Source organism: Lepus europaeus, chromosome 11 (genome assembly GCF_033115175.1).
Source record: "Lepus europaeus isolate LE1 chromosome 11, mLepTim1.pri, whole genome shotgun sequence".
In the NCBI taxonomy this organism is placed as follows: Eukaryota; Metazoa; Chordata; class Mammalia; order Lagomorpha; family Leporidae; genus Lepus; species Lepus europaeus.
Window position 1 is genome coordinate 64,483,726 of NC_084837.1, and position 27,062 is coordinate 64,510,787.

General features: G+C 47.5%; 2 protein-coding genes across 5 annotated transcripts in view; one reads left to right on the forward strand and one right to left on the reverse strand.

Annotated features, from left to right (window-relative positions):
- Positions 1-7,822, forward strand: part of CAPN3 (calpain 3) — a 46,838-nt gene extending 39,016 nt beyond the window's left edge. For 2 of the 3 annotated variants that reach the window (XM_062205729.1, XM_062205730.1), the window contains 9 exons: positions 14-50; positions 4,651-4,728; positions 5,027-5,084; positions 5,173-5,237; positions 5,604-5,672; positions 5,758-5,836; positions 6,046-6,162; positions 6,401-6,459; positions 6,851-7,822. In XM_062205729.1, the coding sequence (XP_062061713.1) occupies positions 14-50; positions 4,651-4,728; positions 5,027-5,084; positions 5,173-5,237; positions 5,604-5,672; positions 5,758-5,836; positions 6,046-6,162; positions 6,401-6,459; positions 6,851-6,877 (589 nt within the window). In that variant the 3' untranslated portion in view covers positions 6,878-7,822. Of the gene's footprint in view, positions 1-13; positions 51-3,669; positions 3,781-4,650; positions 4,729-5,026; positions 5,085-5,172; positions 5,238-5,603; positions 5,673-5,757; positions 5,837-6,045; positions 6,163-6,400; positions 6,460-6,850 lie in introns of all 3 variants that reach the window. The other variant, XM_062205728.1, reaches the window with a different exon arrangement.
- Positions 7,823-7,936: 114 nt separating this feature from the next.
- Positions 7,937-27,062, reverse strand: part of ZNF106 (zinc finger protein 106) — an 87,574-nt gene continuing 68,448 nt past the window's right edge. For both annotated transcript variants that reach the window (XM_062205712.1, XM_062205713.1), the window contains exons 15-22: positions 25,124-25,240; positions 20,750-20,941; positions 20,226-20,288; positions 18,482-18,601; positions 17,936-18,007; positions 17,094-17,165; positions 11,751-11,897; positions 7,937-11,400 (exon numbers count right to left, since the gene is read on the reverse strand). In XM_062205712.1, coding sequence (XP_062061696.1) covers positions 11,344-11,400; positions 11,751-11,897; positions 17,094-17,165; positions 17,936-18,007; positions 18,482-18,601; positions 20,226-20,288; positions 20,750-20,941; positions 25,124-25,240 — 840 coding nt within the window. In that variant the 3' untranslated portion in view covers positions 7,937-11,343. The remainder of the gene's footprint in view (positions 11,401-11,750; positions 11,898-17,093; positions 17,166-17,935; positions 18,008-18,481; positions 18,602-20,225; positions 20,289-20,749; positions 20,942-25,123; positions 25,241-27,062) is intronic.

Genomic DNA, 27,062 nt, shown 5'->3' on the forward strand with positions numbered 1-27,062 from the left:
TGGTTCCTCACAGGGAAGTTGAAAACACAATCTCCGTGGATCGCCCAGTGGTGAGTGGTTTGGCTCTTTAAGAAAAAAATGTGTGTGTGTGTATTTAAGGGCGGAGCAAGAGAGCATGAGCGAGCAAGCTTGTTCTCCCAACTGCTAGTTCACTCCCCAAATGATCACAGGAGCCAGGTCTGAGCCAGGCTGAAGCCAGGAACCAGAAACTCCATGTGGGTCTCCCACATGTATTGCAGGGGTCCAAGTCTACTGCAGCCCACGTGTGTTAGCAGGAAGCTGGATAGGAAGTGGAGTAGCCAGGACTCCAACCTGGCACTCGGATATGGGAGGCCAGCATCCCAACTGGAGCTGTAACCCACTGCACTACTACGTCAGCCCATTTTAGTTTTATGATTACTTTTTCTTTAAGCTCTTAACGAGTTTGTTCCCCGATCCAGGCAGGAGGCGAGTGGTGGTGGAGAGGGGACCGGAGTGTACAGTCACTTCCCTGGGACTGTCACTTCCGCTTGGCATGGCAGAAGTAATGGGTCATTCTGTCAGTTCAGGGCCTGGGATGGATTCAAGAGGGGAGGAGCAGTCCAAACAATCGGAGGGAGGGCATAAGGCCGTCGGAATCTAAGACAAAAACGGTGGTTAACACTGGATTGAGGCTGAATATAGAGGGGGGAAAAGTGTACCAGCTCTGGACCCAGCATCGAAACCTGGGTCTTTTCCCTACCAGAGGGCTGATCTGGACAAGTGATGTGACCCCTCAGTCCCCTGCTCTGTAAAATGAGGAGAATGCCAGAATGCCTTGCGAGGCCTTAGTGAGGTCTAAATCCAGGAGATCCTGTGTGTGAAGCCCCTGGCACCATGTGGGCACTCACACAGAGGGAGCTGGGGCCCAGTGGGGTTAAATGACTCGCACCCACGCCCAGGCCAGCCCTGCAGGGAGAGAAGCCCAGTGGACAGCCTGGGGCCTGTGACTGCCCTGGGGCTCTGGGATCTATGAGTAAACAATCCTTGTGACTGGGAGGCAGGGGGCAGGGGGACAAGTGCTCCCCTGGACTGCCTTCTGCAGTGACTCCACGCTCATCCCGACCCTGGCCTCCTGAGTCCTCCCCCACAGCTGGTGTTAGCATTAGGTTCTAGCCTTGCCTTGGTAATCAGTGTGCAGAATTTATCAGGAGGTGCAGGCTCAAAACCTTGTGGGAGCTGGCCTTGGCCTGAGAGCAGGCGGGGTGTGTGTGTGTGTGTGTGTGTTGGTGTCTGTCTGCAGCTCTCAGTGACACCTGGTTCAGTGCTGGCGGGGCTGCAGGGGGGTGACTTTGGCCGTCTGGCCGTCCTCAGCTCATCTGATCCTTACCGCAGGGAACTCCAGGCTCACTGCCACCCGGCAGGTCTGCTAATTTTACCAAGATAGCCCAAACCCCATTTCTCCGTGTTACATGTTTGCTCAGAAATATTTTTAAATATGTCAAAATTCATTTTTAGGACAGTTTGAGTCACAAGCTTTGGTGTTTAGTTCATTAAAAAAAAAAAAAAAGTCCATTTCCTCGGCTTTGTCCAGTGACAGTGGCTTACAGAGCCAAAGCCACAGCAGCCGCCAGGCTCTGGACGTGGGGGCAGGAGGAAGAATCTCCCCGCGCTTTGCCCTGCGTTCCCCTTTCTGGCTCCACGGAACCCTGATTTCTCAGCCCGAGCTCAGGCTCGGGTTATAGGAAGCTGAAAGCTGCCGGATGTGCCGGGAACTTGCTTTGTACTTATTCCACATTTACTATCTCCTTTCCTTGTGCAGAAAAAGAAAAAAACCAAGGTGGGTGTAACAGGGTGAGTGGGTAGAGAACACAGTGTGTGTGCGCATGCGTGCACGGGGTGGTGTGTGTGTGTGTGTGCATGTGTGGGCTCCCGCACCAGGTGCTTCTCTGCCTCCTTCCCTGGGCCCACGTTGCTGAGGGACGCCTACGTGCTGGGCTCCCTTCAAGGTGTTTTCCATGGGTGACCTCAGTCCTCACAACAGTCCTCTGGGATTCGTACTATTACTGTCCCCATTTCTTTGTGTGTTTTTTTTTTTGGAGGGGCAAAAGGTACAAGCTTGGCCAAGGCTGCACAGCCAGGAAGTGGCAGAGCCAGGTAGCCCCGCTCCCAAGTCCGGCTCTGAACCACCACAGGCATCAGACAAGGCTTGGTGCTGGTGTTGATGGCGGTGCCTGGACGCTCCACCCCAGGGAGCTTTGGTGCTGGCCCAGGGTGGACAGTCAGCAGGCACCCACCATGCGCAGGCACTGTGCTGGGAATGAGACGCTGCTGTCCGTTTCCAGCGCTGTCGGTGAGGTTCGTGCTGGGTACAAGTTCAGGAACCTGACACACACCCAGTGCATGGACAAACCGGAACTGGAAGTCTCTCTGCCTCCTCTGAAACCCAGCTCCCTTGGCCTCCCCTCTCGTGCCCACGCTGCCCAGCCCCACCACGTCCCACGGCACACACCCTGCCTCTGCCTGTGGCCTCCACGCACTCTGGGCTGTCCGTGAGCTTTCGCTACTCGAGCAGGACCCTTTGCTTAGAAGGCAGAGCAAGTCGGGGCCTGCTGGGCGCCAGAGTTGGGGCGTTGTGGTCCCAGGTCTGCCGCTCCTAGGTGAGCTGGGTGCCAAGGCGGAGGGTCAGGCTGCTTTTCTGCTCGGAGTCTGTTCCCCGGCCCCTCGCCTGCGGCCTGGCTGGCCTTCCTGCCCCGGCTGTCCCCGCAGGCTGCAGGCACTGCCCGCCGGCCAGCTCCTTGGGTCTCCTGCTCGCGTGCATGAGCACGCCATGAAGACAGCCTGAAATCTGTGTAGCACTGACACGCTTCTGCAGCACTTGCATCCGCGTCTCTGATCCCCACAAAAGGCCTACTGAGGAGGGAAAACCTGATTCCACACAGCCATTATCAGAGGCGTAAACTGCGAATCGTGAAGATATTTCCTAAAGGCAGGGGCTCTGGCCATGTTCTGACCTCCTCCCCACTGCCCACTCATCAGGCTTCTTTCTTATGTCCTGGACAGGCAGAGGGAAGAGGGAGACGGAGATCTTCCATGCGTGGCTTCACTCCCCAAGTGCCAGGGGCTCAGAAATCCATCCGAGTCTCCCGCCTGGATGCAGGGGCCCAAGCACTTGGGCCACCCTCTGCTGTTTTCCCAGGCACATTGGCAGGGAGCTGGATCGGAAGTGGAGCAGCCAGGACTCAGAAACTGGTGCTCTGATGCGGGATGCTGGCGTCGCAGGTGGCGGCTTCACCCTCTGCGCCACAGCACCGGCCCCTCAGTCTTTTTCAGTCTGTACTGGGCAGAGTCCTGGAGGCTCCTTGGCAGAGCGTCTGGTGGCCATGCTGATTGGGGAGCCGAAGGGATGGAGCTCTACCGAGGCTTAGGCATTTTCTGGGGAAATTAGGTTGGAACAATGTTTTCGTGTCGAAAGGTCTACAAAATACTTGGGAATCAGTGTACCAGTTCATGCTGCTCTCAGCATTCTCATAGGTACACCACGATGGGGACTGGGTCATCGTTAAACGGAAGTCCAGAGAGGTTGAGCATCTTCGCTCAAGTCACACAGCTTGGTAGTAACAGAGGTGGAGCTTGTCCTCTTCTTACCCGACAAAGCTGTAATTCTTCTTCCCTCCCTCCCGCCCCTCCCCACTCCCCTCCTCTCTCCAGCCCATCATCTTCGTTTCAGACAGAGCAAACAGCAACAAGGAGCTGGGTGTGGACCAGGAGTCAGAGGGCAAAGACAAAACAAGCCCTGATAAGCAAGAGAAATCCCCACAGGTTTCTGAGCATGTGGCATGCATGGGGGGCTAGCGTATGACAGGGGCCTCCCATGCTCTTGGGGGTGCCTGGGGCTGGAGGGGTCCCAAGGGGGGATGTCTCTAACATCAACAGGTTTGGATTTGTCCCATTGACCCTTTCAAAATCTCAACAGACTCCCGTGAAATTAGGGATGGTACTTGGGGCATGGCTGTCACACAAACCAGGTCCTAGGGCTAAAAAACAAGGCCAGGCCTCCCCACTGAAGGTTCCCACATCAGGACGGGAGAAAGAGGCAAAGCCTGAGCTAGAGCCAGCTCAGGGAGCGGAGATGACCAGCTGCCGGCTTCCGTCCCCGCGCTCTTAACAGGAGAAGGAACAGTAGCAGAGCTCAGGGGAGAGTGTTGGCTAGGAGTGGGGACAGGTGGCCACAGAAAGCTTACGGGGCTGAGCCTAAGGGGCTCAAGTATCCAGACAGACCCAGGGCCACCTCCTCTAGGCTGCAGCACCCATGCAGTGTGGCCTGGATTCTCTGGTCCTCCAAAGATTTGGCTTTGATGGCCCAAGGTCGCTGGAGGAATCGGAATGGCCAGATCCCTTGTGGGGTACATTCGGTTACAACAGTCAGGTTCAAAATGGGGGAGAGAGGGCTCTAATTGGGGGGGATGAGAGGGGAGGCCCCAGGGGGCTGCATGGCTGTGTTCCCTTGGGCTTGGGGCCAGGGCTGGAGCCACCACAGTCTAGGTAACTGTCAGTGCAGCCCAGCTGGTTTCACTGAGGGGAGCATCTGCCCTGCACCAGTTCCTGCTGCCACCCACGGCTGCTTTAGGCGCTTGGGCTCTGTCCAGCTCCCTAATTCCTGTGATCTGGTTTCCCTCTGACCCTCCACAGCCACTCCCCGGCAACACTGACCAGGAAAGTGAGGAGCAGCAGCAGTTCCGGAACATCTTCAAGCAGATAGCAGGCGACGTGAGTACGCCAACCCGAGGACTCCCTCCTCGACTGACTGGCTTAAATGATGAGCGCGTGGCAGTTCGGAAGAGGTCCTCGTCGATTCCGGTGGAAGTGGGATGGACGTGTGCACGTCTTCGAGTTCTCCACTGACAGCCACGCGCAGCTCAGAAGCCCTTTGTTCTGTGCTGCCTGGCGCTGTCCGGAGAGCGGCGGGGGCGGGGTTGGAGAGCCCAGCTTCCCAGGACCACCTCGGTCGGCTGGGAGTCGTCTTGCAAAGCCTCGGCTCCACCAGCTCTTCTCCCTTCCTCCTCAGGACATGGAGATCTGTGCAGACGAGCTCAAGAACGTCCTTAACACAGTGGTGCACAAACGTGAGCAGCTCCAGCCGGCTGTGCGGGCGGGGGGGGGGGGGGAACCAGACATCCGAGAGTGGCTCCTCACCCTTCTCCGTGCCCGCAGATCAGGACCTGAAGACGCAAGGCTTCACGCTCGAGTCCTGCCGCAGCATGATCGCTCTCATGGATGTATCCTTCCTGCCACCTGCCCCCCACCCCCTGTCGCCACCAGCCAGGCCCCGGGCGATGATAAGGGGTACCCAGTCAGCAGAGGGCCCAACGTGCGCCCCAAAGAAAGGCTTCAGGAGATCTGATTCAGAACAGCCTGCCCGCTGCTCTGAAAGGAGAAGGCCTTGGGTTGTAACTGGGCCCTGCTTGTACCTCAGGTGTGGGATCCTGACAGAGTGAGAGTGGGCCCCAGGGGACAGGCTCCCTGGGTTATAGAGCAGTGGGTTTTTGTGGGGTCGCCTTCCCTGCAGTGCCCTGGACACCCCTCCCCCCCAAATCCAGGGAGACTTCACTATGTGCCCTGTAGCCCTGACCTCCCTCCTCCAGACCGATGGTTCTGGAAGGCTGAACCTGCAAGAGTTCCACCACCTGTGGAAGAAGATCAAGGCCTGGCAGGTGGGACGAGAATCCATCTGGCAGAGGGGAGGGCCTGATTCAGGGACTCAACCTGTGACCTCTGCCCTCACTTTTCTCTTCCCAGAAAATCTTCAAGCGCTATGACACGGACCATTCTGGCACCATCAACAGCTATGAGATGCGAAATGCTGTCAAAGACGCAGGTGCTGGGGGAGCAAGGGGTAACAGGGATGTGGATTGAGCTGGTAGACGTAGGAATGGGAGGGAGATGAGGCTACACCACTAAGGCCCTACTAGAGAAAGGGTTTCTCATTCTCCTTTCCTGGACCCCGAAGTGGCTTAGACTGAAGACAGAACGCAGGCCTGAGGACTCCCAGCTTGGCCTCCTCATTTAACACGCTCCCTTCCCCAGGGTTCCACCTCAACAGCCAGCTCTACGACATCATCACCATGCGCTACGCGGACAAGCACATGAACATCGACTTCGACAGCTTCATCTGCTGCTTCATCCGGCTGGAGGGCATGTTCAGTAAGTGCAGGGCTGCCCTCCCGCTCCAAGCCCTTCTCGCCACCTCCTGCGACAGCAGAGGTCTCTGCCCGATAACCCTTCCCATTACTCCGCCCAGGCTGAACAAAGGCCAAGGCTCTCTTTGGCAGAGGGAGGGTGACTGGGGAGACTCGGCAGCACAGGGTCTGATGAAGACAAGCTAGAGTGGGCGCAGGGCGAGCCCGTAACTGGCCTCTGGCCTGTGTGCTCTTCCACACAGGAGCTTTCCACGCATTCGACAAGGACGGAGATGGTGTCATCAAACTCAACGTGCTGGAGGTAAAGCACAGCAAACGCAGCACGCCCACCCCTGCACCTCACCCTGCAGGCAGAGGGCTCAACGGCGGGCCTGGACCAGGGACCCACCGTGTCTCCTCACCCCCAAGTGGTGCTGGAGGAATGGGACAGGCAAAGAACATGAAGCAGGACTGTGCTAAACAGGGTGCTCTGTACTGGGGGCAGGGGGAGTCTCCAAACGGGCAAGGACCTTGTTCCTAGGAAAAATCTGGGGGGACAGGATGCAGTAAATCGCTGCTTCTTCAAAAATCTGTCTGGTGTCTGGCACGCAGGAACTGTTCCCTTTCCCCTTGCCCCACAAGACCCCGAGGGCTGGGCTGCAGGAGTTGGCGTCTTTCTTCCTATGTTCTGATTCTGGAACTTCATCTTTCAGTGGCTACAGCTCACCATGTATGCCTGAACCAGGCTGGCCTCCAGCACGGCCATGCAAGATCACTCAGGATTTAAACTGCACCTAGTTAGAGCCACTTACCTCAAAGGACCCAGCAGCTGCAGCTCCATCACGCCTCCAGGTGCCTCTCGTTGGTCTTGTTCTTCCTCCACTTTACTCCGTACTCAGCCTTGGCCTGTCACACCCAGCCTGAGCCTATAGGAAGCAGTGACTTTGGGAGAACAACTCTGTCCCTTTGCCACATGGACGCAGTGTGTGCCTCCGCCGGTTGCAGCATGGCTGAGGGCCAGCTCTGACTCTGAGCTGCCTCCGCTCTGAAGCAAATGCACCCTGGAGCTTGCCCAGGGCTGCCTGCAGAAGCACCTGCCACTGCCCCTCAGCACTGTGTCCTGCCGCAGCCCTCCAAGCTCCCCAGCTGTGGGTCAGTGACCAAGTGAGCAGCACTTGGTTCGGATCACTTTAGGATAGGCCTGCCCGGGGTAAACTACCGCGGTGGAAGAGGGCCAGATACTCAGGTTCTCTGACTCCTAAGGTTGGCTGCATTCTGAAAACAGTTGATCTAAATAAAGGCACGTGTATGGCTGGTTCCACTGTGTTCTGTTTTCTCAAACCAGCCTTGGCTCAACCTGTCACCCATAAAAAGCCCTAGGCGCAGAACAAAATGGAAAGGCACAAAAGCAAAACCCCAAGCCCCACTTTGATCGTGCCTGTTCATGAGCATAGGAATCGCTCTTTCCCCATTAAACATAAGGAAGAGAGAGAACAGTGGGCAGTGTACACAACACCCATATTAAATGGGTCACCCATAATTTGTGGAGCCAGTTACCAGAGTGAAATGGAGCAGAGATGCTGTTTTGAGTCCTGGCTTCTCTGCACACCAACTGACCTGTTATATGTTGGACAAACCCCTGAGTGCAGCTGTTTGCCAAACTTGTTTGCCAAACTTGTTTCAACCCTGGTCTCTGGCACGTCTGTGAGTGTTTCCTTCTTACTCTGTATGCCAAAATGGAAAGAGGGCTGATCATCAACACGCAGACAAGGAAACAAAAGTAAACAGTCAATTAGTAAAAGTACTTTATTTCCCTTTCATTTTGCTTTATATCTTGCTTTACAAAGTTATGAAGTTCACAGCTTTATACCAAAATGTAAGAAGGCTAGGCTATTTGCTTATAAACATTTTTAAAGTCATCTCATTTGTTGTTCTCATCCATATTCAATATATAAAAATGAGAAACTAAGGGTGCTGGAGCAGCTCTAGGGCATAAGATCTTCTACAGCCTTTCCTCTGACCTCCTCCTTCCCCTATTCATATGGGCTACAACCCTGAATTCAAGAAAATCTGGGGAACTTTAGTCACCAGGTGACCCAGCAGGGCCACATACTGGGTGCTGGAGGTGAGAGGCTGTAGTAGGTTTGGTTTATGAGGATTTCACATCCACTTGAATATGGAACTCAGTGTAGTCCAAATCACCTCCACCATAGCTTCTCTACCTACCTCTCAGAACACTTCTCTTAAACCCTGAGGATCCTAATGATTTGGGGCAGGGATGAAACTACCATTTCATAAAAGTGGCAGGCATGGCCTTCATAATAACAGGACAAAACTTCTATATGCACATATAGATTATAGTTAGTTGAGCAAACCAGAGTACGTGCTGTTCGAGTCTTACTGTGTAGTTCGAGCTCTCCTCCGAAGAATTCTCTTCCACAAAAAATACCAGGCCATTCCACTAAGTGTACACCTACTCCCACCAAATCGTCCACATACCTAATCACTAACATTGTCCACTGGATCATCTAGCAGAAAAAAAGTCAGAACAAAACCTTTGTTAGGCAAATAATCACTTGAACAGTAATAACACTGCCTACACACTATAGTTAGGTCAGGAGCTAAATACTCAACTGCTAACTTTTCAGAGGGAGAAAAATTTTTCCCCACAAAAGCAGAAGTGTAATAGTAATGACTTCCTCTCAAGTTCAGGTAACATCAAGTCAAGATAACTGTTCTTTCTGTTTGCATTGTATTTTATTGTTTTGTAACTGAGGAGTATGGCAAAATATATTTTGAAACTAATTAAAAACTTTCACATAAAACTTGAAGTGGCAATTTATCAGAACAAACTGCCATTAGAACACTAGCCTATGTGTATGAAATGACTGATGCTATGAATTTCTTGGCTTTGACCCCGTAAACAGGCACAAATAACTATTAAGAAATGAGCGGGTTTTGTCAAGTATTTTAACAGTTTCCTTCCTTCTTCAAGCCACTCAACAGCAGAGTGTGCACAGATCTCTGAGCCATGGCTCTTCTCTGAGGAGAAACAGAGGGCTGTAATCAGCAATGGCATTGTAGAAGACTTAAAAACCAAAGTTCTGCAGAACTTAGGCAATAACCAGAAGCAGCCAAGATGCTTATGGTCCCTCTATTTCTCAACAAAGGGTAAAAACAGTTCATTTGGTGTAACACACTAACCTGGTGTTGAAAACATTTTCACAGGTTTGTGAAATATAGACCTTACTGCTACTGCTTCAAAGACAACTGATGAAATGACACATACACGATTCCCAAAGCTATACCCGAACCACAGTTCTTGCCCTGTCAGCCAGTAATTCCTTCAGTTGCCGGACACATCTCCTCCCCCTTTCCTGCTCTGTAAAGGCCCTACCACTCCTATCTCGCCAGATGCATCTGGGGGCAGAACAGGAGGACTCCACAACCAAGCTCTCAAGGCTTTCCCGGCACCTTGCCCTGCCCCTGTGCAAACACAGCTTCACCCAATCCAGAGAAAAGTCCCAGGTCTGGCAATAAATCCAAATACACTCCCTAAGAAATTGCCATTCCCTCCCTACCCTACCAACTTGGCTTATCCAGTCACTTACAGGAACTGGGGGTTAGAGGTGAGGAAAGCTCCTAAATCTCATTTAGAAACGCCACTAATACATTTTTTGCAGCAAGATCTTCTCTGGTCTCTTATACATCATGCAAATTTCAACAGAGTGGTTGACGAGTTTTCTCACAAGGAGAAAACAGGTGGCCCTTACAAGGGGCTGTCCATTATCCAGCAGTAGCTCCTAGATTAGCTCTTAACTTTTTTTGGATTCAGTAAGAAACACTGGAACCTTTGCTGGAAAGAACACACATTCAGTTTTGCATACAATTTCAGGGGGTTGAACCCCTGATGAAGGCTCCCTGCCCAAGCACCTGTGAGCAGGTGTCGATAGCCATGGGGAGCACTCATTGCATGGGCTAACTGGATGCTCTGCAATCCTAGAAAACTGGAGCTCTCACATCCTGAAGCTTGAGGTGAGCCCCTGGGCCCCTCCCTCTTCTTTTTTCTATGTCTCTTCAGAATCTGAGAGACAAAAAGCTGGAAAGTGACACCTGTAACAGCTTTTCTGTTCAGAGTACAAAAAAGCCCAGAACACAGCAGTCCCACTAAGACGTGGTTAATTGGGTTGTTCTCAATGGACGGTAGAGTCATTCCCTTCACCTTACTCCACTCTTACTACCCAGCTGCTGGGCAAGTGTGGGCAGACACTTGGTTCAGAACTAAGTCCCCAGGAATCCCCCACACTTTTGGAAAGCCCCTTACAGGCCTAGAGGAATACTGGAAGGCCTCCATCAGTCTCGGCACCAGCAGAGAGTGTGGGAGGGCGGTGCCAATGAGAAACCCAAGAATTTCCAAACCTCTATCAGGCTCGGGGAATGAGGACCTGCAAAGGGAGACAAAGGTACGTCTCCAGCTCACGATCCTGACAGGACCTGCAGCAGTGAGGGCCAGGCCGGTGTGCTGCCCCGCCGCGAGCGCAGGCGCGCACAAGGATGACTTGCTTTCTGATTCCTGAAACGTAGTCGGTGGAGCGGCCACTCTTGGTTTTATCAAAAATCTTGTGTGCCCTTTAGTACTGAACACCGGCTCTGTCCATTTGCAAAGCAAGAAAATAATGAAATCCACTATACATAATCATTAGGAAAGGAACTACTTGCTTCTGATTTAAATACTCAGTTATTACAAGTGGTAAAATTAAAACTGATCCTGAAAATCTAACATTTGGACAAACTTGTACTTAAAAGCCTAGCTACAGGTTTAAACCATCATAAAAACATAAACTAACAATCAGAAACTGAAATCAATAAAATTTAAGTATGATTAGGGTCAAACTGGGTAACCAATTATGATCTGAACTTTTAATAACAACTGGAAAATACTAGCAGCATAAATCACAACATTCACACTACTGTGGAGGAGTATGATTCCTTAAACTACATTTAAATCTGTTTAAAATCTGTAGCAAGAATTTGAAGAGTAACCTGTCATTCCATAGAGCTGCCCAGACTTATGTTAGTGATAAGCTGGCCGGTAACCACTTTCTCCTTCCTCACTTCACTTGGGAGGGGGCGAGTGTGGCATGTGTAAGGGGTCTATCTTAAAAGAGTCCAACAAATTACTTCCCAACATGGGAGGCGAAAAACTTCATGAATCAATTTTGCTGTCATCTTCAGCATGTCGTTCAATATGTCCAGCAGCATCCTAGGAAAAGGACAACACAAAGTCAAAGTCAAGGGAACCCATATGGGTATATCCTAACCAGGATCCACACAGCGAAGGATGTTAAGAGCCAGTACTTGGCAAATTTACATGAAACTCTGCACTGAGAGATGAGTTCTTGCCTCTGCACAAGAGCTCTGTAATAAACCCCTAGGTTTGGAGGATGCTCGTTATCCAAAACTACAATGAAGCTATCCCCCAAGTCTCTGAATGATAAAAATTTCTAGGCCCTCCCTCTTTATTAACAACTCTGAACACTCCAACAAAGCAGTAAAGATTGGTCTGTCTCTGCTTCGAGCAGTCTCCTGAGCCCTAGGTTCCCACTGATGTACCTGCTTGGATCCTTTCCTAGCAGTGAAAAAAGCATCGCAGTTCTTCCACCGGCATTTTAGAGTCTGAAAGTTTGGATTAGTGTGGTCAGTCAGCAAGTGTTGTTTTAAATGATCGACAACTCCAAATATCAGAGAGCAACCATGCCACTGGAAAGAAGGACAGGGGATCAAGTTAGAGTGCTGTCAGCGTGCAGTCAGAGCCTCCTTCACTTGCTCCTAGTAAATTCTGTAGAACAGAAAGGAAGCCCTGTTCACTGGTTTACTCTTGGCTAGAAAACAGAACAGGGGCAGGAGCTGTGGCACAGGGAGCTAGGCTGCCACTTGTGAAGCTGGCATCCCACAGGGTCGTTGGCTCAAGTCCTAGCTGCTTTGCTTCCAATCTAGCTCTCTGCTAAGGCATCTGGAAGAGCAGCCCAAGTGTTTGGGCCCCGGCATCCATGTTGGGGACCTGGAAGAAGCGCCAGGCTCCTGGCTTCAACCTGGCCCAACCCCAGCCATTACAGTCATCTGGAGAGGAACCAGTAGATGGAAGATCTATCTCTATCTTTCTCTCTGTAACTGCCTTTCAAATAAATAAATCTTAAAATAAAATTAATGATCAATATCATGAAAAGACTGCAGTCTTTTGACACTTTAGTATTCTGAGACAGCAAACTGCTAGGGCAGCCAATACATTTTGTTAGACGGGCAAGGAAAAGGTTAGACAATATTCACAAATGAGTTATAATATACAGCTTTAATCATATTGTTTATCTTGACATCATAAAACCAAGTTTCTACCTTAGGCCATTTGTTACAAAAGGCAAAGAGCTTTCCTATTATACTGAAAAAGGTTACATTTAATAACTCGAAGAACTGTCAACTTATAAAACTGAAAACAGAAATGTCGGAAAAAGAAAACAACATTTGTAGAAATATTTATTACAGAAAACTGTTTGGCATGGAAGCCTGACTTTACTCACAACCTTTATCACTTGACTCACAGCCCTGTGATTTCCTATGTATTTTTTTCAATTTTTAAGTGTGGCTCAGTTTCACATATTAGAAAGCATAAAGACTTTTTGTCATCGTTTTTTCTCTACAGGCTTGTTAAAAAAATCTTTTAATTCTATCATGTTCATTTCTAAAAAGAAATGCAAATTTGAGTTCCTTCTCTTTCAGCAATATCCCATTCCTCTACCTTTAAAACCAGAAGGTATTTTCTGCATTTCTCCACACAGAGTAACTCTCTCTTTGTATATTCTAGATCTTGCCATACTAGACTTTGCTTTCCTTTGCTGAGAAGACTAAAGAGCAAAGTAAGTAATGTGCAAAAAGTTGAAGTGTTGACAATCCTAAAATCAAACTTAAAAATGGAGAATGTCTGGGGCTGGTGCTGTGGCATAGCAGGTAAAGCCTCCGCCTGCAGTGCCAGCATCCCATATGGGCACTGGTTTGAGACCCAGCTGCTCTACTTCTGATCCAGCTCTCTGCTATGGCCTGGGAAAGCAGCAGAAGATGGCCCAAGTCCTTGGGCCCCTGCACCCGCGTGGGAGACCCGGAAGAAGCTCCTGAATCCTGGCTTCAGATCAGTTCAGTTCCAGTTGTTGTGGCCATCTGGGAAGTGAACCAGCAGACGGAAGACCTTTCCCTCTCTCTCTGCCTCTAAACACTGCCTTTCAAATAAATAAGTCTTTGAAAAACAAAGGGGGAGACGGGGTGCTGTGGCACAGCGAGTAGAGCTGCCACCTACAATGCCACCAACCCATATGGGCACCGGTTCAAGTCCCACCTGCTCCACTTCTGATCCAGCTCTCTGCTATGGCCTGGGAAAGTGGCAGAAGATGGCTCAAGTGCTTGGGCCCCTGCACCCACATGAGAAACCTAGAAGAAGCTCCTGGCTCCAGATTGGCCAGCCTGGCTGTTGTGGTCATTTGGGAAGTGAACCAGCGGATGGAAAGTCTCTCTCTCTGTCTCTGCCTCTCTCTAACTCTGCCTTTCAAGTAAATAATTCTTTTTTTTTTTTTATTTTAATTTGACAGATAGAGTTAGAAAGTGAGAGAGACAGAGAGAAAGATCTTCCTTCCATTGGTTCACCCCCTAAATGGCCGCTACGGCTGGAACTATGCCGATCCGAAGCCAGGAGCCAGGTGCTCCCATGCACATACAGGGGCCCAAGCACCTGGGCCATCCTCCACTGCTCTCCCAGGCCACAGCAGAGAGCTGGACTGGAAGAGGAGCAACTGGGACTAGAACCCAGCACCCATATGGAATGCTGGCGCTGCAGGTGGAGGATTAGCAAAGTGAGCCATGGCGCCAGCCCCTCAAATAAATAATTCTTTAAAAGAAAAGAGAGGGGTCCGCTGACAGGTAAAGCCTATAGTGCACATAAGCTTTTAATAAACATGAAACTATTGGTATTTACAAAGATAGGCCGGAGATTTTTGTAAATTCCAAAATACCACTATAGCAACACACATATTCCTCTCTAGATAAAACATTTGATGATGTTTTCAGAGACTTAATGATTATTTAAAAATACAGAACAAAGGAATATAGAAAAGGCTATATTAAACTTACACCATTACTATGTTATAGTCATCCTTGAAATTAAAAGATTCTATAAAAAGCAGATATAATGATGATGACTGATTTCAGTCATGCATGCACAAAAATGATGAAGATTACCAAACATACTGCTAACAATGTGATGAGGGGCCAGTGCTATGGTAGAGCGGGTAAAGCTGCAACTTGCAGTGCTGCATCCCATATGGATGCCAGTTCTAGTCCCAGCTGCTCCACTTCCAATCCAGCTCCCTATTAATATGCCTGGGAAAGTAGCAGAAGATGGCTGAAGTAATTTGGCCCCTACATCCACATAGAAGACCTGGAAGAATCTCCTGGCTTCAGTCTGGCCCAGCCCTAGGGTCATTTGGGGAATGAACAAGCAGACAGAAAAAATGTCTCTCCCTCTCTCTCTCTCTGTAACTGTGCCTTTTTTTCTATTTTTGACAGAGTGGACAGTGAGAGAGAGACAGAGAGAAAGGTCTTCCTTTTGCCGTTGGTTCACTCTCCAATGGCCGGCGCACTGCGCTGATCTGAAGGCAGGAGCCAGGTGCTTCTCCTGGTCTCTCATGGAGTACAGGGCCCAAGCACTTGGGCCATCCTCCACTGCACTCCCGGGCCATAGCAGAGAGCTGGCCTGGAAGAGGGGCAACTGGGACAGAATCCAGCGCCCAGACCGGGACTAGAACCTGGTGTGCCGGCGCCGCAAGGCGGAGGATTAGCCTGTTGAGCTGCGGCACCGCCCACCTTTCAAATAAATAAAATAAATCTTAAAAAAACAAAAAGGGAGAGTGTCAAATTCATTCTATTTATGTTAAAAAGGAGGTTAGGATTTTGGGGAAATGAAATTCAGTGCCAAACTTTTCTTTAGTCATTACAAATATTAGAACTGACAATTAGACCAGCGCCGCGGCTCAATAGGCTAATCCTCTGCCTGCGGCGCCGGCACACCAGGTTCTAGTCCCGGTCGGGATGCCGGATTCTGTCCCAGTTGCCCCTCTTCCAGGCCAGCTCTCTGCTGTGGCCAGGGAGTGCAGTGGAGGATGGCCCAAGTGCTTGAGCCCTGCACCCGCATGGGAGACCAGGAGAAGCACCTGGCTCCTGCCTTCGGATCAGCATGGTGCGCCACAAACAGCGCACCGGCCGTGGCAGCCATTGGAGGGTGAACCAAAGGCAAAAGGAAGACCTTTCTCTCTGTCTCTCTCTCACTGTCCACTCTGTCAAAAAAAAAAAAAAAAAAGAAAGAAAAGAAAAAAGAACTGACAATTAAAAACATTTAGGCTTAAAAAAGTAAGAAGTACTATGAAAGTTTCAAGGGTTAACCATCAGTCCTCACTCCCAAGTAAAGGAGTTAGAACATCAAGACTTGGGGGGCTGGTGCTAGAGAACAGTGGGTTAAGCTGCTGCTTGTGATGCTGGGATCCCACATCAGCACGCATTGCAGACCTGACAATTCCACTTCTGATTCAACATCTGCTAATCTGCCTGGGAAGGCAGTGGAGGATGGGTCAAGTGCTCGGGCCCCTGCACCCACATGGGAGATCCAAATGTAGTTCTAAGGTCCTGGCTTTGGGCTGACCCAACCCTGGCCACTGCAGCCATTTGGGGAGTGCACCAGCAGATGGAAGATCTCTCCCTCTCTCAGTAATTCTGCCTTTCAAATAAATAAAACAAATCTTTTAAAAAAACAAAAAAAAGAATTTCACAAATACAATTGTTTATTTGCCTTTTCCTCAAAAATCCAATGAGGACACAAACCAAACCATTAATACTTTTACTCTCTGAGGACACAGGGCAGAGTACAAAAATTAGCATTCTTTATTTCATGTAGTTCTGTATTGTTGAAATTTTCCTAAGCATGTGCTTTATTTTTTAAAGATTTATTTATTTATTTATTTGAAAAGCAGAGTTACATGGAGAGAGAAGGAGAGGCAGACAGAGAGGTCTTCCATCTGCTTTTTACTCCCACAATGACCAGAGCTGTGCTGATCTAAAGCCAGGAGTCAGGAGCTTCTTCTGGGTCTCCCATGTGGGTGCAGGAGCCCAAGGACTTGGGCCATTTTCTACTGCTTTCCCAGACCATAGCAGAGAGCTGATCGGAAGTGGAGCAGCCCAGACTCGAATTGGCGCCCATATGGGATGCCAGCACTGCAGGCGGTGGTTTTACCCATACACCACAGTGCCAGCCCTGCATGTACTAATTTTATAATAAATGATAACAAATCACCTAGGAAATATTATCTGAGTAGACATTTCCATACCTTATAACAGATGTTTTGTTAAAGAATAAAAGCATTTTATGTATACTTTTTTTTTTTTTTTTTTTTTGACAGGCAGAGTGGATAGTGAGTGAGAGAGAGACAGAGAGAAAGGTCTTCCTTTTGCCATTGGTTCACCCTCCAATGGCCGCCGCGGCTGGCGCGCTGCAGCTGGTGCACCGCGCTGATCCGATGGCAGGAGCCAGGTGCCTATCCTGGTCTCCCATGGGGTGCAGGGCCCAAGCACTTGAGCCATCCTCCACTGCACTCCCTGGCCACAGCAGAGAGCTGGCCTGGAAGAGGGGCAGCCGGGACAGAATCGGTGCCCCGACCGGGACTAGAACCCAGTGTGCCGGCGCCGCTAGGCGGAGGATTAGCCTAGTGAGCCGCAGCGCCGGCCTATACTTTTTAAGAATAAGCTTCACTGTCCTATAGTGGAAGGCATTAAGTAGCTGCTCAAATGTAAAAATAATAAGCTAAGAATAATGAAGATCTGTAAGTTAGCCTAGAGTCCAGTGAACAGAACAGTTTGACTCCTTACCCAACAGCGGTAATTCTGCATCAGATTTAGCCTCACAGCCTGAATACTGCCATCATAACAGCCAGTATAAATCTGTAGAAAGAGATTTATAATATTAGACTAAGTACACACAACTATAAGACACCCTCAAAATAAGAGCCGAAAGCTACTTCTAACAGCTATAGGAGAACATGAACCTAAAGCAATCAACTTTCAAGTACTAGTATGGGAAAGTAATTTCTAGATCTTCTCTATACATTTTGAAGCTGTCTTCCTTGGGTATGTGGCTGAGAACAGTGAAAGGGCTCAGAGAAATCCCCTTCTATTTTAACTGGTATAGCTCTGGCTTTTAACAGTGTTATATAATGGGTATCTATATTTCATGGCAAGAAAATGGTCTACTACACAAAGTATGAGAAAACATACATTCTGATTCAACCCTATTATTTGACAATAAAATAAAACAAGGCTTAGCAGAGTCAAGTGAGTTAGCTTCTACTTTTAGGTCTGCTATAATTATGTCATACTGGCTAAATCTGACACCATTGCAATGTTCTGTTTAGATCATGGTAACTCTGGGAAAAGGATCAATTTTTTAAGGAACTTAAGTTTATCTCCTACTTAATAGTGGGATTAAATTTTTATTAAAATTATGTTAGCTATTAATAGAAAATGGAATGTTCAACAATGTTAGAGTTACTTCTCATTATTATTAAGCAAAGAGACAGAGAGATATGCAATAATGAGGCATAACAGAAGCAGATGTCACTTCTGGAAGGGACAGGTACCAACACTATTATCAGTATGTAGAATTTTAAGTATATATACTCAAAGACAAATATCTGACCTGACCTTATACTCACCATACTTTTATGGATGGTCATACACATAATCATGTCTTTGTGTCCTCCATAAACTTGCAATCGATCATGAGACTTAGGCAGAAGGAAGAAAAGAATTAAGGTTATTTGTGCTTGTGTTTATTAAGAAGCAGTCACTGAGGGCCTTTTGTGAAGGTTAAAACTATATTTGAGGCACAAAATTGAAACACAGCAGCACTGCGACAAAACTACAATCTGATGGCAATCTTCCTAGTTAGTCCATTCCTCAAAGGGGAAGCTGGTAATTAGAAATAATAAAACCAAACTTCAAATTCCACATAAGGGAAACTAGACAGGTTTTAAGAGCCCAGAGTTGCTTTCCAGGAATCATTTAAACTTTGCCACCTGTGAGCTGACCAAGTCTCTTCACTGCAGTGCAACAAGGGTATAATCCATGGGCCAGCTATTTCATAATTATCTAGAGTGCCTGTGAAAATGCAGATTCCCAGCCTTACTGCAGCAAAAATCAGTACCAAACCAGACAGTCTCCCTAGTTCATTCAAGCAAAATAATGGATCTAAATTATACCTGTAATTCATAGACACGAACAAATTTATCCAGGCAGGCAGTCACCATCACTTTTCCCAGAATGTTGACCACAGTCACTGCATGGTTGTGGCCTTTATAGATTCGCACAAGCTCCCCGGTCTATGTCAGAAGAAAGGTAATGATTATTAGACTGATTTTTAATATTCCTTCCTACTTCTGAGGTTTCTAAATCTAACTATAAGAAGCACAACTGAGGCTACCTTTACACACACGTAGCTTTATTAACTTTAATAGCCGAAGTTTTCCCACACGCAACAATTACCTATACAAAACATGTGAAATGGATCCTGACGGAGAGAACTTACTGTCACAGAAAGGGAAGGGCCATAATTCAATCTGCCTATTTCACAGCTTTCAAAGTATAGGCCAAGCATTCCTAATCTGACAATGTGAAATACTCCAAAATCTGAAAATTTTCGACGGCCAACACGATGTCACAGCTGACCTCAGATGATGGATCATAGTCAAAATACAGGTGCACTAAAAATATTATACAAAATAACCTTCACCCTATGTGAATAGGGTATATACAAAACAAATGAATTCTCTGTTGAGATTTGAGTCCCATAATCAAGGTCACATTACATTTTTGCAAATTTTCCAAAATCTGAAAAATTGCAGAATCCAAAACACTCCTGAACCCAAGCCTATTGAACAAGGGTTTTTCAACTTGTACTTTCACTTTTATCATCTCACTGCATCTGGAAGGCAAGTCCAACAGGTGTGAGTAGACTCAGGTTTACAAATCAGGAACTGAGCTTCAAAGAGCTGCTTCTCTATGACTTGAGCAGTCTCTAAACTGTTTTAACTCATCCTATTTTAAACTACTCATCATATCTACTTTCTAATAGCCTTGGCTGCTCAATTTATCAAAAGTTTAAATGAGGCATTCAAACTAAATCTTACCCTCAATCTGTCCCCCATTAAAAATTTTAATGATGGGGGCTGGTGCTGTGGCACAGCAGGTTAAAGCCCCAACCTGTAGCACCAACATCCCATATGGGCAATGGTTTGAGTACCGCTGCTCTATTTCCAATCCAGCTCCCTGCTAACATGCCTGAAAAAGCAGCGGATGGCCCAGGTAGGAAGTAGAAGGAAGACCTCTCTTTCTGTGTCTCTACCTCTCTCTTTAACTCTTTCAAATAAATGAATAAATCTTTAAAAAAATTAATTACACCAGAATTTGGCCGGCGCCGCGGCTCACTAGGCTAATCCTCCGCCTTGCGGCGCCGGCACACCGGGTTCTAGTCCCGGTCGGGGCACCGATCCTGTCCCGGTTGCCCCTCTTCCAGGCCAGCTCTCTGCTGTGGCTAGGGAGTGCAGTGGAGGATGGCCCAAGTCCTTGGGCCCTGCACCCCATGGGAGACCAGGAGAAGCACCTGGCTCCTGCCATCGGAACAGTGCGGTGCGCCGGCCGCAGCGCGCTACCGCGGCGGCCATTGGAGGGTGAACCAACGGCAAAAGGAAGACCTTTCTCTCTGTCTCTCTCTCTCACTATCCACTCTGCCTGTCAAAAAAAAAAAAAAAAAGAGAGAAAAAAAAAAATTAATTACACCAGAATTTCCAATTACTCAGTAATGTCCAAGAGTGTACATTTAGTGATTGTTATGAATCCTTTAACAGGATAAAGGGCTTAATTTAAATTGCAAGAGATCTGAGGAAACTTTCCAGCTTTAACTACCATTTTCATTCGGCTTCCTTATGCAGCACCAACGTGACTTACGTGAATGTTGTGAGCGTGAACTGACTGATCACTGGAACCGCTGAACACAAGGTCATTCACCACCTTCAAGAGAAAAATCAACAAGTTAGATTATGTGTAAGGTTCTCAGTTTCCTCTGTAACTTGTGAACACATCGGGGAATTTTACCTTCCACTCTATTCTGAGATGAGCATTCTCCTTCCCAGACAAATTTTCTCAACTGAAACTTAAGTGCTACCACCAGAAACTCTGGTGAGCCGACAATGTATTCTTAGGTTTGTTAATTCTCCAGGGTGATTATGAAGTAGCCTAGAAGAGCATTACAGTAGAACTACATTCTACAACAAAATACATCTGGTTTCTCAGTGAAATGTATTTGAAAACAGAATATATTATTTGGTGACCCAGGCATAAAGAAAAGGACTGTAATCACATTGCTCTTTAGAAGATGGCTATGTTCTAAATAACGCTCAGACAACCTAGGAAACGCCATTCAAACCCTTCTGCTTGTGCCAGAGCACCCTTGTGTCTCACACTGCACTTGCCTTCATGCACAGGATGGTTTTGCTATGGCCCTCCAGAGTTCTGAGGAGCAGTCCATTCCGTGCGTCACGTACACTGATGGTGCAGTCGTAAGATCCCACAACCAGCAGCTTTCGGGCACCTTCCTGAGCTGTAGCAAGACAGCTGACTGCCCGAGGGCCATGACATTCAAAGATCTCCAGTCGTTTGTTGTTCTGAAAAATAGGTCACTGTTATATAAACAAAAAGTAACTTTGCTGGAAAAACTGAAAATCAACCAAAATCAGTATTTTGGTACTAATTCTCAATTCTATGACCTGTACTCAAATTCTCACATCTGCTCCACACCCCTAACTTTCCAACCTCTGCCATGCTCATTTATTTTTGCTGTGTTCATGACCTCTCTATCACTTGATCTAGTGGGGCAAACTCTTAAATTATAGACCAATTTTGTAATTTTTTTTTTTTTTGACAGGCAGAGTGGACAGTGAGAGACAGAGAGAAAGGTCTTCCTTTACCGTTGGTTCACCCTCCAATGGCGCACCGCACTGATCCAAAACCAGGAGCCAGGTGTTTTTCCTGGTCTCCCATGCAGGTGCAGGGCCCAAGCACTTGGGCCATCCTCCACTGCACTCCCGGACCACAGCAGAGAGCTGGACTGGAAGAGAGGCAACTGGGACAGAATCCAGCGCCCCAACCGGGACTAGAACCCAGTGTGCAGATGCCGCAGGTGGAGGATTAGCCTATTGAGCCGTGGCGCCGGTGTTTTTGTTTTCCCCACTTTGTAATTTCAACCCACACTATCCTGAACCTAATTAGAAAACGATTTCATTTTTATGGCCTCTTTCACTTCCCTTAATGATAATAAAGGATCAATGGCTTTCCACACTGTAGTACATTTCCCCTGCCACAGACCCAATAACTCTTCCACTGTATTTTTAAAAAAATTATAAATAAATGTTTATTTATTTTCATCTACTTTAAAGGCAGAGTGACAGAGCAAGAGTGAGAGTTGAGAGAAAATGGTCACAATAGCCAAGGCTGGGCAAGGCCAAAGCAAGGAACTCAGAACTCTACCTGGGTCCCTAACTTGGATGACAGAAACCCAGTTACTGGGCCGTTATCTGCTGCTACTCCAGTATGAGATCTAGATGTCCCAAGTGGCAACTTAACCTGCTGTGCCACAAGGCCTCTTCCACTTTATTTCTGTAGTGTATGTGCTGCCAAAGTAAGCCCATACCACTGTATTTAGGTCAACCAAAATTTATGCAATCTAATTGTCACGGTGTTTCCAAAAACCTCTACTGAGAATTACCTTCCTAGACCATTTCAGTGAGTCTAAACTCTTCACTTTTTTGATACTCTGAGGTTCTTTTCACTTCTGGTTCTATGACTTCTCACATGACATCATTCAGTGGGCTACAGATGCCTTTATATCAGAGTGACATGATCATATCCTAAATCCCAAAACATTCTTCTCAGATTTTAGACTAGTTTCCCTCATCTACCAACCAATCTTGTTCTCCAAAGCTTTTTTTTTTTTTTTGACAGATAGAGTTAGACAGTGAGAGAGAGAGAGAGAGAGAGAGAGAGAGAGAGAGAGAGAGAGAGAAAGGTCTTCCTTCCATTGGTTCACCCCTCAAATGGCCACAATGGCCAGCACTGCACTGATCCGAAGCCAGGAGCCAGGAACTTCCTTCTGGTCTCCCATGTGGGTGCAGGGGCCCAAGCACTTGGGCCATCCTCCACTGCCTCCCCAAGCCACAGCAGAGAGCTGGACTGGAAGAGGAGCAGCCGGGACTAGAACCCAGCGCCCATATGGGATGCCGGCGCCGCAGGTGGAGGATTAACAAAGTGAGCCACGGCTCCGGCCCCATCTCCAAAGCTTTTAAAAAGGTATTTAAGGTACATGTATGGAGTACAACTCCCAGAAACTAGGCAGAGAGCAGCAGCAGCTGGGCACCTACAGAGTTGAGCAATGACTTCAGCCTTGATAAAGTGTTAGGGACACTACTGAATGATTAGAATTCAGGACCCAGCGGTGGACAAGCCCTAGTAACCAGTCATGGGCAAACTAGAGAAAGCCCAGACCTAACTTTCAAAATTCACATCTAAGCAGATACACTCAAATTCTAGGTCCCTCTTCTTTAGTACTTTTTTAAAAAATGTTTTAATTTTATTATTTATTTATTTGACAGATAGAGTTATAGACAGAGAGAGACAGAGAGAAAGGTCTTCCTCCCATTGGTTCACCCCCAAAAGGCTGTTATAGCCGGCGCTACGCCGATCTGAAGCCAGGAGCCAGGTGCTTCCTCCTGGTCTCCCATACGGGTGCAGGGGCCCACTTGGGCCATCTTCCACTGCCCTCCTGGGCCATAGCAGAGAGCTGGACTGGAAGAGGAGCAACCAGGACTAGAACCCGGCGCCCATATGGGATGCTGGCGCCACAGACAGAGGATTAACCAAGTGAGCCATGGCGCCGGCCCCTTCTTTAATACTTTTAAACCATCTAAAGAAGTTGTCTATTTTAATTTCTCATTAGCTTGCTTCAAAAGTCTTTTAATTTCTATCTTTAGTTATATTAATTAGTCTCACAGAAGAGAATTAGGTAAGTATCAAGTTCTACCTTTCAAAATATTTTTTAAAGATTTATTTATTTATTTATTTATTTGAAAGGCAGAGGCAGAGAGAGAGAGAGAAGTCTTCCATCTGCTGGTTCACTACCCAAATGGCTGCCACAGACAGTGCTGAGCTGATCTGAAGCCTGAAGCCAGGAGCCAGGAGCTTCTTCTGGATCTCCTACTCAGGTGCAGGGGCCTAAGACTTGGGCCATCTTCTACTGCTTTCCCAGGCCATAGCAGAGAGCTGGATAGGAAGTAGAACAGCTGGGACTTGAACCAGTACCCATATGAGATGCCGGCACTGCAGGCGGAGGCTTAGCCCACTACGCCACAGTGCCAGTCCCCAAAATATTCTCATTCTGCCCTTTCTTTACCACTTCCATTGCCCTAATCCAATCTAATCAGACTACCAGCACTTTGCATCTAGAACACAGAAATTACTCTCCTGATCTATTCATATCAAATGGACCATGTAACTAGACAACTGATTACAGAGGTTCTAGACTCTTCTAACAATTTTTTAAAGGCAGAAAGCATGACACTTTATTGCATCCCTTGTATAGCTGTCGCAGCCAACAGGTAACATATGAATTGACACTGTAATAGTATACAGTAAACACTCTGGGACAGGCATTTGATATAGTGCTTCAATACTGTTTGAGATGCCCACATCCCACACTGGAGTGCCTGGGTTCAAGTCCCAGCTCTGCTTCTCACTAATGTACACTCTGGGAGGCAGCAGGTGATAGCTCAAGAAACTTGGATCCCTGCCAGCAACATGGAAGAACCAGACTGAGTTCCTAGCTCCTGGCTTCAGCTTGGTCCAGTCCTGGCTGCTTGTGAACACTTAGGAAGTGAACCATGAATGGGAGATATGTCTGTGTCTGTTTAACTCTCCCAGTCTGCTCTCAAAATAAGTAAAAATAAATTTAAAAACAGTAAACAATCAATACACATGTACCAAAAGAAGATGACCAGAGAACGTGATGCTACAACTAATTAGTAATTCAATCTATGAATTCCACCTCTCAGATTATGTCTTTTACCCACTTCCTTCTTTCCATCCTTAGTCTAACTTTTCAGGTCAGCTCTCATCCCCCAGCCTCCCAATGGCTGTCTTGCCTCTACTAATGCCAGCCTTTCCCAGTCTCATCATTTCTATGGTGACTTTTTCCAAAATACAGATTGAACCAGGTGTCCTCTACTTTAAAGCTGCCCAGATGGAATCCAACTATGTTAACAAAGCATGCAGGGCCATCAAGAATCTCCTAAGCCTTTTCTTGGGCCTAGCATATGACAGATCTCAGTAAAGGCCTGCTCAATCAATGAATTGATCTCTGGGCTAGAAAACAAGGGGGCTACATGGGTTTGTTAAGGCAAAACTCTGTCACAGCTCACACTACAGAGCTGGCCATCCTCAAGAAATCCTAAATCACTTACAAACTACACCAATGTCCTACTCAAAGGCATTTAGATTGTCTTCATGGTCATTCTTTAAATGAGAGACTGGTTTAGCCTGTGGCTCATTATTTGGCCTGAAATCCTCACACTCGGTTTTATTTAGCAGTCACATTTTGGCCCTGGCATATCTGCATCTAAGCAGAGAGAATGGAGGATCTTGTTTCACTTATACCAGAAGATAACAGTTTTTGAGACGCAGTTAACTCTTGTTTCCTTAAACAAGAAAACTGAAAACTTCTGCCTGCTACTCATTCCCACATACATATTATTTTGAAATAGCATAAGAAGTCAGTCTTCTCTCCACCAATCACTAACCTTTATGCTGAAGGTGACCACAGTGCCGTTTGCCAGTCCTGCATAGAGGATTCGCCATCTACTATGGAGGCAGAGAACCCGGTCTTCTAGCTCTAACTGCTCCACACATTCTCGGGTCTGACAAAAGCATACAACATCTAATCAGCAGAGGGTAGTGGCAAATGAGATGTGAAAACAATTCCTCCTGAAAGCAAAGTTTAATAATGAAAAAAATATAAACTCTAATAACATTACCCATGTCTCTAATCTAGAACATACAAGTTTTTCAAAGGGCACTATGAACTGGGCCTGAGCGTATTAAAGTAAGTGCCCAAAGATAAAGCTGCATTTGTTACCTGAAAAGGAAAATGGGGATTATAGTTGTGTATTTAGTAAATGCACTAATCAGAAGTGCTTTCCTGAAAGTATTCTTCATTTCAACAGCTTCCAAATGCCTCCTTCAAAATGGGTGCTGAGTTAGCTGATCCATAATTACACAGAAAGCTTTTAACTTCAAGCTCCAACCCCGTGTTAGTAGGCTCTGGTGTCTGTGTGTGTATGTGTGTGTGTGTGTGTATATATATATATATATATATATATTTAATTTTTGACAGGCAGAGTGGACAGTGAGAGAGAGAGAGAGAGAAAGGTCTTCCTTTTGCCGTTGGTTCACCCTCCAATGGCCGCCGCGGTAGGCGCGCTGCGTCCGGCGCACTGCGCTGATCCGATGGCAGGAGCCAGGTGCTTCTCCTGGTCTCCCATGGGGTGCAGGGCCCAAGGACTTGGGCTATCCTCCACTGCACTCCCTGGCCACAGCAGAGAGCTGGCCTGGAAGAGGGGCAACTGGGACAGGATCGGTGCCCCAACCGGGACTAGAACCCGGTGTGCCGGCGCCGCAAGGCGGAGGATTAGCCTATTGAGCCGCGGCGCCAGCCTGGTGTCTGTATATTTAAAAACTTACCTAGTAATGGGTGTGCAGATTTAAGGAGCACTGTGTGATTTGAACTTCAAAAAGTTATATTTAAAAAAAAATTATTTTCATGAATGTCCTAGAACTGGATTAGACTAGTTAATTAGTTCTAACCTAATTACTTATAACTGAGAATAGGGCCACTCACTGCCACGCCCACAGCTGTGATACCCGCGTGGCAAAATGTTGCTGCGTCGGAGGTCTAAGGCTGCATGCAGGGTTTTGGGGTGAGCGCTCTGTTGGAGTGAGGCCTCAGGCGGTTCCTGTGCAGTCTACGGTTGTAATGACCCCCGACTCACATTAGGGAAGCCGAAGACTGTCCTTGCTAATTTTGGGGACACCGTGTCTCTGCTCTGTTGATGATCTCATTATGCATTATCTACCAGCTGTGTTTACACTTTACTGCTTACTCTCACAATTATTAGAAACAAGAAAATCAAGAAAAAGAAGTTAACGTTTCCCATGGGATTGTGGAGAGATTCAGGCAATCTTTGCCCCTCTGTTTGCTAAAGCTATTTACGAGGGAGCTAGGAATGCAGGTCAAAACATATCATTAGGTTCCCATTATAGTAACAAAAAAATGTTAAGGTTGCTCAGGGATTATCTCCAAGTATCTAAAGGCAAGCAAAACTTTGGGTAGTAATTCCCCTAAACAGTTCATAAAACGAAACTAAGCCAAAGGTCAATTCTCATCCTCCGTAAATTGTCTAAAAACAATGTCCCCACTATGTTCCTCATAAAACCACTCATATGACATCATTGTTTTAACTCATTTTGTCAACCTTTGTGATAAAAGTTTTACATTTGCCTGTAGCATTGTCCTTTACTATATAAACCCAAGCCTTACTACAATAAATCGCAGCAGTAACATACACATAACGTGTGTGTCTGTCTGTCATTTCCCCGCCGATTCCTGATTCTCCTACGAGCCTTCGCCCCTCGTTCTCCCTCGGTCTGAGACTCCGCGAGAGCCGGTCCGCGGCAACTCAC